This window comes from Hemicordylus capensis, chromosome 2 (genome assembly GCF_027244095.1).
Source record: "Hemicordylus capensis ecotype Gifberg chromosome 2, rHemCap1.1.pri, whole genome shotgun sequence".
Classification (NCBI taxonomy): domain Eukaryota; kingdom Metazoa; phylum Chordata; class Lepidosauria; order Squamata; family Cordylidae; genus Hemicordylus; species Hemicordylus capensis.
The window spans coordinates 92,733,022-92,746,780 of NC_069658.1; the positions used below are offsets into that span (position 1 = coordinate 92,733,022).

General features: G+C 40.8%; 1 protein-coding gene across 4 annotated transcripts in view; it reads left to right on the top strand.

Moving 5' to 3' along the window:
• Positions 1-6,782, top strand: part of CNTNAP4 (contactin associated protein family member 4) — a 420,639-nt gene extending 413,857 nt beyond the window's left edge. For 3 of the 4 annotated variants that reach the window (XM_053297596.1, XM_053297597.1, XM_053297598.1), the window contains one exon: positions 906-6,782. In XM_053297596.1, coding sequence (XP_053153571.1) covers positions 906-1,099 — 194 coding nt within the window. In that variant the 3' untranslated portion in view covers positions 1,100-6,782. The remainder of the gene's footprint in view (positions 1-905) is intronic. The other variant, XR_008316516.1, reaches the window with a different exon arrangement.
• Positions 6,783-13,759: the final 6,977 nt, after the last annotated feature.

Consider the following 13,759-nt stretch of genomic DNA (forward strand, 5'->3'; position numbering starts at 1 on the left):
TCCCATGCTGGCTTTCAACCTTTATAACTGGTTTCTGTCTTATAAAGTTTGGGTGATTTTTAGTTTTGGTGTTTTTAAAATTAAGCCAACCTGTTTAGATTTGTTTTGAGTGATGGAGAAGATAATTATGATCCAAGCCTCCTCATTTGTTGCTGAACTCACTTAGGTGCTTAATTTGCCTGATACTTTAATGTTTTTCTCAATGCTATTTCTCTGGACCTTGATGCTTCATCATCGGGTCTCCCTTATCCTTGCAGATCAATGGCTTCCACACTAATCCTAAATATCCATCGTAAATATCCTGGATGCCCTGTGCCTAATCCCCTCAATTCCTGTTGTAGCCAATTAGGGCAAGAAGTCCTAGCTTCAAAAAAGAGGTGTATAGCTAGCTTTTAGTCCAGCCATCTAACTTTACTATGATCTGCACAAGACAATTACATTATCTTTGCTGTGGCCATTTTACAACTACTACATCTATTCTACGGAATAAAATTTGTGGTCTCACCAACTAGCTGTGAAACACTATTGTTCTCAAGACTAAACTTTTTTCCCCATATCCATCCATGGACCCATCCATGGGCCTCAGAGCTGAGTTTTGAATAAAACGTTGTCTGCTCTGGGTTATAAGAAATGGCCCCGCACTGAATCAGTAGGACTCAATTGACAGAACTGGATTTGGAGGCAACGGTCCCAATTCAAATTCTTGCTCATGAAGTTCACTGTTTGGCCTTGGGCAAATTCTATCCTTCAGCTTCACCTACTTCACAGTCCTGTTATGAGTATAAAGGAATTGTGAAGCCCTTCATGCATTAAGCAGGGCTGCAGAAATGATTAAAAGTTATCCTTCATTGTATTACTTGTATAACATAATTGTTCACTTTCTTCTTTTCTGCTCTCTCCCACAGGTGTGATAGCCGTTGTGATATTCATTTTGCTTTGCATTGCCGGCATAGCTGTACGGATTTATAAAAAGAAAAGTGTATATGAAAAAAAGGAGGTGAAAGGATCAGAAAATGAGGACAGTGCTGAGACTGCCTTGAAAAGTGAGCTCAGCGTGCAAAACACAGTCAACGAAAATCAAAAGGAGTACTTCTTCTGATTTACTTTTAGCTTAATAACAATGTGACAGTCTGACTTTCTTGCTAAGCCAGGGGCTCTCGACGGACAAAAGAAGCTGTTGCACTCTAAGAACATGCAAATGGATTTGAAACCTATTAAGCTGCATATGTTCATTCTCGTTGATTGCTATAGGAGGCCTCTTTAAATGACACGTATTCCTTAGCTATTATACCGTAAATGCATTTTATGTAACAGTGAACTAGATATTGTAACCAATTTCATTGTTGGTAGTTTCCAGCTGTTCTGCTGTGACTTTCTAGAATGGAAGTTGAATGTGCATCCTGAACATGGGTTTTGAATAGGAAAAACTGTAATGCATTCATTGTTCCTCCCTGCCCACTTCCAGTCCTTTCCTCTAAAGATCTGTTTTTCAGGAGCATTGTGCAAAGTACATGATCGACTGTAATGTTTTGCTCTAAATATCTGGGCTGAAATACAGCACAGAGTTAAGTCTGCTTAAAACCATTGGCTGTCATGCCATGCAGCATACATTCCATGCAGCATAGGTGGTTTTGCACTACCTGTGCCGCTGTGGGTATCTAAAATTATGCTGTTGCTGTTGCACAACAGCGCTCTTGTGCCAGTCAATAAAATTGCACAGCGTGGTGCTACAGCCATTATTTCCCATAACCATAGCATCGCACAAGCATGCCTGTGCAATTTTATGTCTTTTCACAGGAACACAAGCGCTGGCATTATTTTAGACTTCTGCAGCAGTGCGGGCAGTGCAGAACTGCCTACAGTATGCTGTGCAGAATGTCAGCCATTGAAATTAATTGACTTAAGCTGATTTAGCTTTGCATTGAATTACTGTCTAGTAATCAGTTCAAATAACTAATATTGAAAATGTTATTTTCACTAATTGTTGGCCAGGTTCAGTGTTGTAGTTGGGCGGGGGGAGACCCTTAACTCCATGAATTGTTATCCCTTTCATTACTTTCATGCGACAAGTCAACTTGTATTGCTTTCTCATGAATACTGAAGCTGATGCAGAACACAGAGTTACTTTTTAGGCTCTAAATGACTGGTTGTAACTTGTGTTGACTGGTTGTTAGTGGCTAAACTAAACAAGGTTCCACTGTCTAAGAAAGCCAAAGATTAACTCTGAGCAAAGCATGCCTATGTGTTGTACCACCTCTTTTTCAGTATATCTGCAGGCAGGTTCTAGTAGTGACAGCCTTTCATGTATATTTCTATTAAAAAAAAATGTAACCACAACAAGTGAACAAAGTTTAATATTTTCTTTAATAAGACAATATACCAGCAATGAAATACACATTGCACTGCTCCAAAGACAAACTTCAAATTATCTCTTTAATGCATAAAAGATATTAAAAGATATTAAAACAACATACAGATTTCTCCACAAAACATGTAAGCCAAAACAAAACCAAGCAAATGTTTTGGTGTAATACACCATCCTCAGTGCTCCATTTTAGCATGCCAGCTGAAGTCACTTCAGTACAGAAGCTTAATATCTTCTCTGCAAAAGGTCTGCTCTCTCCTCCCGCATGTGTTATCTATGATCTCTTTGCTGCGTTCGGTTCTCAGATTCTGAGTTTAAGTACCTTCAGCTGGCATACTAAATGGCCACTGAGGATGCTGTATTACACTGAAATGTTTGCTTGATTGTTTTAGCTTACATGTTTTGTAGGGGAAAACTGTAAGTTATTTTAATATCTTTTAATGTCTTTTCTGCATTAAAGAGGTCATTTTAAGTTTGTTTTCTTTTAAAAAGAAATTAGAGGAGATGATGCCTTGATAGTCCCACTATCTGAACACCATGCAGGAATGATGCCAGATTATTAGTCACTGATGCCCTAATTGTGCATTCTGTTAGCGGTGTTGGAACTGCTTCCACATGACAAGATGCAATGGTGCTCTAATGCATGCCTGAAAAATATGGGCAGGGACAATTTCACGGCTCCTTTCCACCGCATTATCGCTCTCACAACCAAATACAATTGGATGGGAAGGGCTGTTGCAACTGGCCCCAATTATGTGTTTCTGGCATTCTAGTATATATCACATTGTCATGAGATCTCACTGTGGAGAAACATCTCACATGTTACCACAGTGTACCATATGAAAAGGAGATGGATTAGTTGCAGGTATGAAGTTACTAAGCTATAGTAACTTCTTGCTGTTCTCGGGACTCTTAACATTTAAGACTTTGCCACTGCCAAAAGTCTCCTTTTTCTTCCCATATTGTCCTGCCCCAGAAGTCCTTATACCAGCAGTCCTGGCTATAACAATGCAATTGCTTTTCCTTTCTGTAACGTTCTACCAAATAAAGATGCATAAATGGAAAAATTCCCAGTCTACAGTGGGCTGCCCCTAAGCTTAGCTATTATCATGATAAACATTTTGAAAGCAAACCACTTAGTTTGGTTCTTGATGTAAAAATGTAGGCCAAAAAATAAAATAAAATTGCCCAGGTGTATATGGTATACATATTCTTCATAACTTTATCTATGTGCTCTGTTCCTAATTTTAGAATCAATTTGTATAATATCTAGAGATCTGCATCCCAAGATTTGCCCAATTAATTGAAATAAATAGATGACATACAGGCCTTCATCGCTGCCTCCTTGGCCCATATTTTCTCAGATTCTCAATACCAATTCCTTGTCCACTTCCTTTTTGCTCAGAGCATATAGCACTTGCTGTCCCTCAACCCTGTGAGAGGCTTTCTCCAGTGAGGCTTGATCCACAACTTTCCTCAATATTGTGCTTCTTCCAACCTTCTTCTTTCTGGCTTCTGTTTTTTTGTCCCTCTTACCCTTTCCTCCAGTCCTGGCTCCTCAGCCTATTGCCCTTTTTCTCCATAGTTCAACTTTGCTTCTTTTGGCCTTCCATATCTCCATGGGCCCTCTTTTCATTCAACTGTCCAGATCCCAGTCTTCCTGCTTGACTTGATAGACTCCTGCCATTGTCTCTGCTTCCCAACAGCAGCATATAGCTCCTACCCTACATACAGCACTACCCTACCTAAAGTTTTCCCTCCCAGCTTTTCACTTCCTGTTCTGATTGTCAGTTTTGTATGATTGACTGGACATTTATGAAATTATGATATCACAACAATTCAGTCAATGAGAGGGAGTGGGAGAGTTCACAGTCAACAGACACAAAACAGCTAGGTTTAGCAAATGTGATACAAACAACATGCTTCATAACCTTACAATTGTGTTTTTCCTATTATTTCTTGCTTTGCATCCTTTAAAATAATATTCTTATTAGTGTATTAGTTCCCAGGAAATTATAGTGTTCTATCAATTTAGCTATGAGTTGAGCTAAGATAACTCTACAAAAAATTCCTCTGGCACCTTAAAAACTAACAACTGTACAGTGGCATAAGCTTTGGGGCCAGTCTTCTTTATCAGATGCATGACAAAAACTTATGCCACAATAAATGTGTTAGTTTTTAAGCTGTTACAACAATATTTTTTTTGTATGTGTTACAATATTCCACTTTTCTGTAATTTTTCAGGCTGAAGTTCTTGCTAAAATGTTATTGGCTCCAGAGGAATTAGTGTTCCTAAGAATTATCAACTAGTGTGTACACTTGCATGTACACACACACACACACACACACACACACACACACACACACACACATTTTGCTTAATGAAAAGTTTAGTTGTTAAATCTGATCTGATTTCTTAAATTATCAACTTGCTGCATTGCTGTGTTTCACAGCCTCATTTGATCATGTAGCATTTGCTGTTTCTTGAGTCTAATTCTTCTTCTGTTGAAAGCTGACAAAGGCAGAAACACTGACACCACTGTTCCAGCCCTTACCCAGCTCCATTCATTTCAATGAATGTGCTTGGTTTCCTCCACATTTCCACAAGCATAACCATTCAATTTAATTGTATTGCTGTTGTAACTAACCTGTGTTAAATCAATTACCCTCTCTCTCTGGGTAAAACAGTATATGTCTATCACAAATGAGAATCAATCACATTGTAGCTCATTAGAGACCAGGCATTTAACTTCAGTTGTTGCCTTTTAACCAGATTTCAAAGGGATGGTTCAGTGTATGGGAGCAATGGCCCATGCATGCGTTAATATCCAGCCTGCAGTGAGAACTCAACCCAACGTCACTCAAAGACATGCTGACACAATCTCAGTATGTTCTATAATCGCATGTGAGAGTTGTTTGTCAGAATCACCCCTCTACTGGTGCTACAAAACCCTGTTTAAACACGGTTTTGTAGCATATGTATATGGCGATTCCGACAAACAACCCTCACATGTGATGTGCCAAGATCATGTCCACATGACCTTGATTGACACTGGGCTAGGTTTGTTCTCATTGCCATCTTGACATTAACACATGTAGGGGCCGTTGTTCATTTGAACCAGCCCAAAGATGCTATTACATTGTCCTCATTCAACTGATACCTACTGCTTTGAATTGGGGCCAGTTAGAAATCTACAGTTGATTTAGTACATATTTTTCCACTGTTATATACGTGAAATGTACATCCCCATTTTTTTAACTTTTTTATTTCTTAAGGAATAGTTATTTAAGTATCCTTTGAGTGTTTTCCATAATGTCAAAGGGACGATAATACACCAAGAGGTTCATTTCATCCTGTTCAGAGTATAGATTTGACAAAGAAAAAGGAAAAAGCCTATAAGGATATCACACATCAGGGGAAGGGGAAAAACTTTTATGGTGTTATTTGAAGGAATTTAGAAGATATAGTTTGGTTGAATGCTTATTTGTCTATAGATGTATAGTGTAAAATAACTGAATTTCTTACAGGGAGCTAATGCCCATTTGTATTTTGGAAGCCAGAGTTCAAAAAGACATATGTTACATACCACTCCTAAAATATGGACACATTTAGATGGGTCCAGGCAAATCTAGAAGTGCCTGTTTTCTTTGGGCATATGTTAATGCAAAGACTGTAAATAATGTAGTTCTAGACTGACCTGTGGAAACTCACTATATTCCTGACAGGGCCCTTCTATAAATATCCTGTCATTCTGAAATCTGTCTCCATTTTGTCTTCTTCATTTGCCCTGAGCTTTTGTTTGTTCATATGTTTTTGGTCATTTCCACATGTGCCCAAGCTTGTCAGACAGGCTCAAGATTCAGAATTGCTGGTAAGACATACACAAATTCAGAAGCACTGAAGCAGTAGTAACCACTCGTTGCTGCTTGTTTCCTTTACAGGTACCTGTGGCTTAGTTCTCACTGAGGCGGTAGACCTGTACCTGGACTATACCTCTCCAGACTGAAGATAAGGCTCACATAATTGAAAGCTCCACATAAAAAGTTTCAATGCATATAGAAAGCTGGTATATCAGGGAGAATTTTAACCCAGGTTTAAACCACATGGCTCTGTGGTCGCCAGGAGTCAACACCAACTCAACGGCACAACCTTTCCTTTCCTTTTTCTCTCTGATGAATAGAAAATTTTTTGTATGTTATTTGAATTTAGTCATATAAGGTCACCTACAGTCTGAAGTGGCCCAGCTCAGACACAGGGTTACAACCTCAGTGAGAAGTAGGCCTATGAAATGGTGGCATCAAATTGCAGTGACCCATGATATATACCATTGCTGTTTGCTGTTCTTCCCTGGATCTTTTTACTCCAGTTTGTAACCTATTGCCTCTCTGTTAATAAACAATCAGTTTTTAAAATAAAGTGAGGAGAATATTTTTTCAAAAAATTGTATTAAAACATTGAATATAATTTTTTTCAGAGTAAAAAATGTAGAAGTGCTCATGACATACTGGTGAGTGTGGTTCTTTGTAAACTTGAGCTGGTTAGAACTAAATTACCATACTTAAAGTGATTGTTGCATACTCCAATAGTTATGTGTTGGGGGGTTTAATCTGTATGCTACTGGCTCCTTAATTCTAGCCGTATTAAATAGCTTCTTTTGGATGCCAGATCATGTGAGGCCCTGGTACTGAATGCATACTCAAAGTGCTCTTGGGCAAGATGCCATCAGTGGGATTCCTTCATTGAGTGTGCCCACCTCTTCCTCACTATTGTCATGGTTACCTGCCTCAGCCCAATCTGAGCCAGCAGCTGAGAGGGAAGGCGAGCAGAAGCTTCTCTTTCTTCTCCTTACTTCTGTCATTACTTGATCATTTGGCGGGAGATGAATAGGCAATTGCAAGAAGGAAGAGCAACGAGATCAGAATTCAATGGGTGGGCAGTGGGCTCCTGGCTGAGGCACGAGCCTTGGCAGGTAGCTCTGGTGCTGAGATCCAAAGCATAGAGGAAACATTTCTGTGGTGTGGCTTCCACATCAAGTCAGCAGATGCTAACAACTTCACTGGAGCCTGTTGTTTCAGTTCCTCATGACTATATGAAGTGGAATGGTGTGCTCAGAGGGAGAGAGGGATTACATGTTCCTACAGTAACTCCATAGTGAGTGGGGCCAGTCTAACATCGCATCCAATCTCTGGCTCATGTTTGGCACTTTAATGCCATGGGAAGCATCCACAAGGAGAAAGTAGCAACATTTTGTCCATCTAAAGTTGTGCATCACTAACATGGATTTGGATATGAATTAATTGGCAGGAGCACGATGAAAGCAATGGCGTTCAGTAATGGTAAGTGCCGGGTTGAGCAGAAGCTCTGAAATCCACTACAGTGAGTTGCACAGAAACCTGTGCACATTAAACACAATTCAGTGCTGTTCAGTCTCCAATGTGTGCGTGTGTGTATACACACAATATTTTAATGTGTAAGTAAAAACAAACAAAACCAAGATCTTACAAACTTGAGCAAATATGTTTCAATGCTAAAACATCATTGTCAATGCTGTTTGCACTGAAAGCATTGACAATGATATTTCAGCATTGAAACATATTTGCTCAAGTTTGTAAGATCTTGGTTTTATTTGTTATTACTTATTTACGCATTAAAAGAGGTCTTTAAAATCTTGTCAAGAGTAAGGGAGAATGTGTATATCATCGCCACCACACACACACAGACACACAGACACACACACACACGTTAAATAAAGTTGTAGCTGTGCAAAAGGATATGTTAAGGAGGAAAACCCATTCTTGTTTTTAAAAAGGACATCTCCATCCTCTCTAGAGTGCAGTACTAGAGCATGCAAACTTCCATTTAATTGAACTGTTCAGTATTTTTTATTAAAGAAACTTTAATTTTGCAGCACAAAGCATAAATGAATCCCGGGTGTTTCTGATCATTTAATGAGATTGAGCATTATCAGGCACACAGTTAAAAAAAGAAGATTGCAGAAATTGGTATTAAATAAAAGGATAAATGGTATGATGGCTCTGCAGCGCTCTCAGAGTTTTCTTTCTCATTTTCTTTGGCATTTTAGACACATGATTTAATGAAACCAATAATAGAGAGGGCAGGAGGTAGAGGGAAGAGGTCAATTAAATTTTATTTAACCCAATAAGTTCATTTGTTTAGTACTGTGTTTCATTTTCATAAATGGGTTTTAGTGGCCAATGTGACAGCATAAAATACCACTATTCTAAAAGACTGATGTGGATATTCATGGAACTAGCCCTATTTTCTTACTAAAAGGTAAAATACTAGATTAGGGGGCCTTTAACTGTAGTAACAAGCCTAAGGATTAGTTTACAGTTTACTTTTCCACTGGACATGGACAACTAAATGCAAAATACGTATCACTCGTGAATGGTGCACATATGTTAAATGATGAGGTCAAACTTGATCAGCACACGTGTGTGTTCATCATTCTTCATTCTTGAGCAGCCTAGCCCAGCCTGTACTGCTCATGAGAATAGCCTCAACAAGTCCCTTCCTGTCCAGAACCACGTGAAACAAGACCAAGAAATCCAAACAATGGACTGGAGCTTCTGTTAGCATAATAATTGTTTGCATTTAGTTGGGAAGTGGTGTCAATAGTGGGTGCTATGCCAAACCATTTGAATGAGAGATCTTCCTACCTTCCTACCTTCTACTATAGCCACAGCCCTTGAAGTCCATTAGTCAACTGTAGAATACATTAGAATCTTCCTCTTCTTTTTTAGATAATTTTAAGCTATGTTAATGGTAGAATAATGGCCCCTAATTATGATGTTCCCTACTCTAGTGCTGTGTTCCAAGCAACCATGTTGGTTGGCAATTGTTGAAGCAGAAAGCACCCAGCATATTGTGTGCTGAGTCAAGAAGGAAGAGTTATGACTATGAACCTCAAGAGACTCTGAGCACTGACAGAACCAAGTTTCCAAGTACTTTAAGTAATGAGCATGACTTTTACAAGTTTTGAAGTGCACCTTGTACTTCCAAATGTTTTTCTGGCTGATGTGGTATCTTACAACCTTGATAAAATCATTAACCTTTTCAATCTGTCCATTCTGATCCATCAGAACAATATGAAGAATAATATTGCAATTTATAAAGTTTAATGGATTATTGTTTGTAGGGCACTTTAAAGTTCAAAGTCTATATAGCAATGCTAAGCAGTGTTACAATACCACACAATCGCTGCTATATTGTGGAAGAGTACATCAGTCTAGCTTTGCAATTTGTGCATTGTGTTACACAAGAGCAAGCCCACTGCATTATTATTTGTATTAATCATGATGCAACTTGCACAAATTTTGCACTACTAATGTGACTATATATGTGCTCATTTCTATCATTATCATGAATACTTATTTATTTATTAGATTTCTATACTGCCCTTCCAAAAATGGCTCAGGGCAATTTACACAGAGAAATAACAAATAAATAAGATGGATCCGTGTCCCCAAAGGGCTCACAATCTAAAAAGAAATATAATAGAGACACCAGCAACTGTCACTGGAGGTACTGTGCTGCGGGTGGATAGGGCCAATTACTCTCCCCCTGCTAAATAAAGAGAATCACCATATTAAAAGGTGCCTCTTTGCCAACTTGCTGGCTGAAGCCTTCACCTCATTTGGTCTAATGGAAAAGCCATCCCTGTTTGGAACCGAACAGGCCTCTGTTTTTCAAAGCAGGAGGTCGAGTGCCAGGGTTGGCCTGCCCATTAAAGAGTACTGGCTTAGTACTCACTTAGGGTGCAGATGTTGCAAAGCCAGAATGGCTGGCTACAGCCTGGGACATGGGGGACCCACGGTCATGGCCCCCTGCCCCCTACCCACAGGTGTCCGTTCACCCTCCTGGCCACAACAGGCAGAGGGCAGGAGGGCGGGTGCTGGGCTGTGCTGGGCTGTGCCCTCCCCAGCGAGGAGGGTGGGCAGGTGATGGGGAGCACCCACTCACCTGCCTACCTGCCCTCCTCACCACTGCTAGACAGAGACAGAGGCAGCAGCAGAAAAAGGGTGGGCAAGTGGGCAGACATTCCCCATCACCTGCCCTCTTCACTGCCACCACAAAGGTGTAGGTAGAAGAAGTGGTGGGGAGGGCAGGTGCATACTCCCCATAACCTGCCTGGCACCCATCCTCCTGCCCACAGCTTGCTATGGCTAAGAAGGTGCCCGGGTGGTAGGCACCTGGGCAGGTAAAAGGGGAGAGCAGGGAGGTGCCCTGGTGGGCTTTGCCTGCGGCACCCTGACCCTTGAGCTGCCATTGCACAGTACTGAACAAAACATGTTGTCATATTTCAACTATTTATATTCTTGGCCTTTTTCATATCAATGGATGACTTTTCAAATTGAGGAAAGAATCTGAATTCCTTACTTTCCCAAATGGAAATGAGGTTTTTCTTTCATACACATGTTGCATCATGGTTTTTGAAACAAGTGCAGTGCAAGTGCAAACTGTGCTGTGCCAGACCTCTGTCTCACAAGGCTATCAGTGGGGGTGGGTTAGAATCCCCACTAATTAATTATTTTAATAATTAGTCTAGCCCACCCTTTGCGGGGTATACGATTCTCAGGGTGGCTTGTAAAAAAAACCATACTCAGCAGCATATAAACACAATAAGACAATAAAAACAAGCACACTAAAATGCCTGAGCCAAAAAAATAAATAAAAATCAATACAAAAGAATCGACCTGTGCCAAAATGGATACAGGCTTGATGCCAGGAACACCTTCCTAGGAAGAGCATTCCATGGGCATTGTGTCACAACAAAGAAGGCCCCTCTCACAGGTTCTTATCTGCTGCACCTCAGATGTGGTAGAAACCAAGTGCAGAGCCTCCAGAGCAGATTGAATTATTGTTTAAATTGCCATACCACCTAAATTTTAGTATCTAGGCCATTGTTCTTCACTGTAAGGCCCATTGGCAAGTGGTGACCAGTACTGGAGCCAGTGCTCTTTTACTTATTCATAAATGATCTAGGGTAACCAGCAAAGTGGCCAAATTTGCAGATGACACTTAGGGTAGTGACATCCAAAACAGAGTGTGAGGAGCTCCAAATGGATCTCTCCAAACTGGGTGAGTGGTCGACAAAATGGCAAATCCTGTTCAATGTAAGCAAGTGTAAAGTGATGCATATTGGGGCAAAAATATAAAAAATAATATAAAAATATAAAAATAGTATTTATACACCGCTCCTCCAGTATACTCAGGGTGGCTCACAATAATAAAATAGATACAATGTAGAATAAAAGTAATAAAATTAACCAAATTAAATAAACAAGTTAAAAGTAAGACTAAAACCACTATCAGAATTAAGTTTTAAATTAAAAATTATTTTAAAAGCTAAAAATTGAAAATTATAAAAACTAAGAACTAAAGAACCTACCAGATATAACCAAAGAAGGAGCATTTAAAAGCCTCTTTTAAAAGATTTTCTAAAATAATTTTTTTATTAGCAATAGCAATAGCAATAGCACTTGCATTTATATACCGCTCTATAGCCGGAGCTCTCTAAGCGGTTTACAATGATTTTAGCATATTGCCCCCAACATTCTGGGTACTCATTTTACCGACCTCGGAAGGATGGAAGGCTGAGTCCATCCTTAAGAAGTAAACAATGAAAAGAAAGCTGAAAAAGAAAAGCAAATCGCCATAGAAAAGACATCAAAAACAATATAACAAGAAAAAGAAATTTCAGACTGTTAAACATCAAAAACACTATAAATCAAATCCAGAAAATGGGAGCAAGGTTTGACCCTTATGGATGTTTTAACTTGTTTTAAAAAAATGAGGGAGGGAGCCTGGTGAAGTTCTTCAGGGAGGGCATTCCAAAGCCAAGGGGCCACAACTGAAAAGGCCCTGTCTCTAGTCCCAGCCAACCAGATCTCTGTTAGTGGCAGGACCATGAGCAGGGCCCAAGATGATTAGTGGAGGGCCCTGGCAGGTTCATATAGGAGAATGCAGTCCAACAGGTACTCTGGCCCAAGCCATGTAGAGCTTCAAAGATCAACACCAGCACCTTGAATCTAGCCTGGAAGCAAACTGGTAACCAATGAAGCTACCCTAGGATGCTTGTGACAATCATTAAGCAACTTGGACCCACAAGCATCCTTGCAGCAGCATATGGACCAGCTGAAGCTTCTGAACCATCTTCAAGGGCAGCCTCACATAGAGCGCATTGCAGTAGTCCAATCTGGGTGTTACCAAAGCAGGAGTGACTGAGGTCAGATCCAACTTCTCCAAGTACGGTTGCAGCTGGTAAAAGGCACTTCTGCACACCATTGCCACCTGTGCCTCCAAGGACAATGTCAGGTCCAGAAGCACCCTCAGGCTGTGGACTTTGTCCTTCAGAGGGAGTATGACCTTGTCCAAGACCAGATTTACTTCATTACTTACATGATTAGTTCTACCAACCCAGAGCACTTCCATCTCATCTGGACCAAGTTTCAGCTTGTTTGCCCGCATCCAATCCAGAACAGCCTCCAAGCCCCTATTCAGAGCATCCACTGCCTCTCTCGTGTCTGCTGACTTAAAAGATAGTTAGAGCTGGGTGTCATCAGAATACTGATGGCACCACAGCCCACACCCATAGATGACCTCTCCCAGAGGTTTCGTGTACATGTTAAACAGCATGGGGGACACAAAAGATCCCTGTGGCACCCCATAGGCCAAAGGCCAAGGGGTGGAGCAGGCATCCCCCAGCACCACCTTCCAAGTATGACCCTCCAGGTAGGAGCAGAGCCATTGTATAACCATGTCCCCAAGTCCCAACCTGTAGAGACGTCCCAGAAGGATTCCAGGGTGGATGGTATCGAAAGCTGGTGAAAGGTCCAGGAGGATCAACAAGTCACATTCCCTCTGTCTATCTCTCAGCCTAAGTCATCCACCAGGGTGAATAAGGCCATTTCCATCCCATATCCAGGTCAGAAGTCAGACTAGAAAGGATCTAAATAATCAGATTCATCCAGAACTGCCTGGAGCTGAGACGCCACAACACTCTCCAACACCTTGCCCAAAAGAGGAGGTTTCAAACTGCTTGAAAGTTATTTAACTGGTCAAAAGTTATTTAAGTCATCTGGGTCCAATGAGGGCTTTTTAAGGAGAGGCCTAATGCCTGCCACCTTCAGGTGAGGGGGCACCACTTCCTGCTTTAGAGAGGCATTCACCATCCCCGGCACCCATGGACCCAGTCTCTCCCTAGAAGCCTTCACCAACCATGAAGGGCAAGGGTCGAGGACACACGTTGTATGTCTCAGCCTTCCAAGCAGCCTGTCCATCTCCTCAGGCAACACAGTCTGAAAACCATCCAGTATAACAAGACCAGATGGTGCACTGGCAGTGGCAACATCCAGTTCCAGTATCTCAAA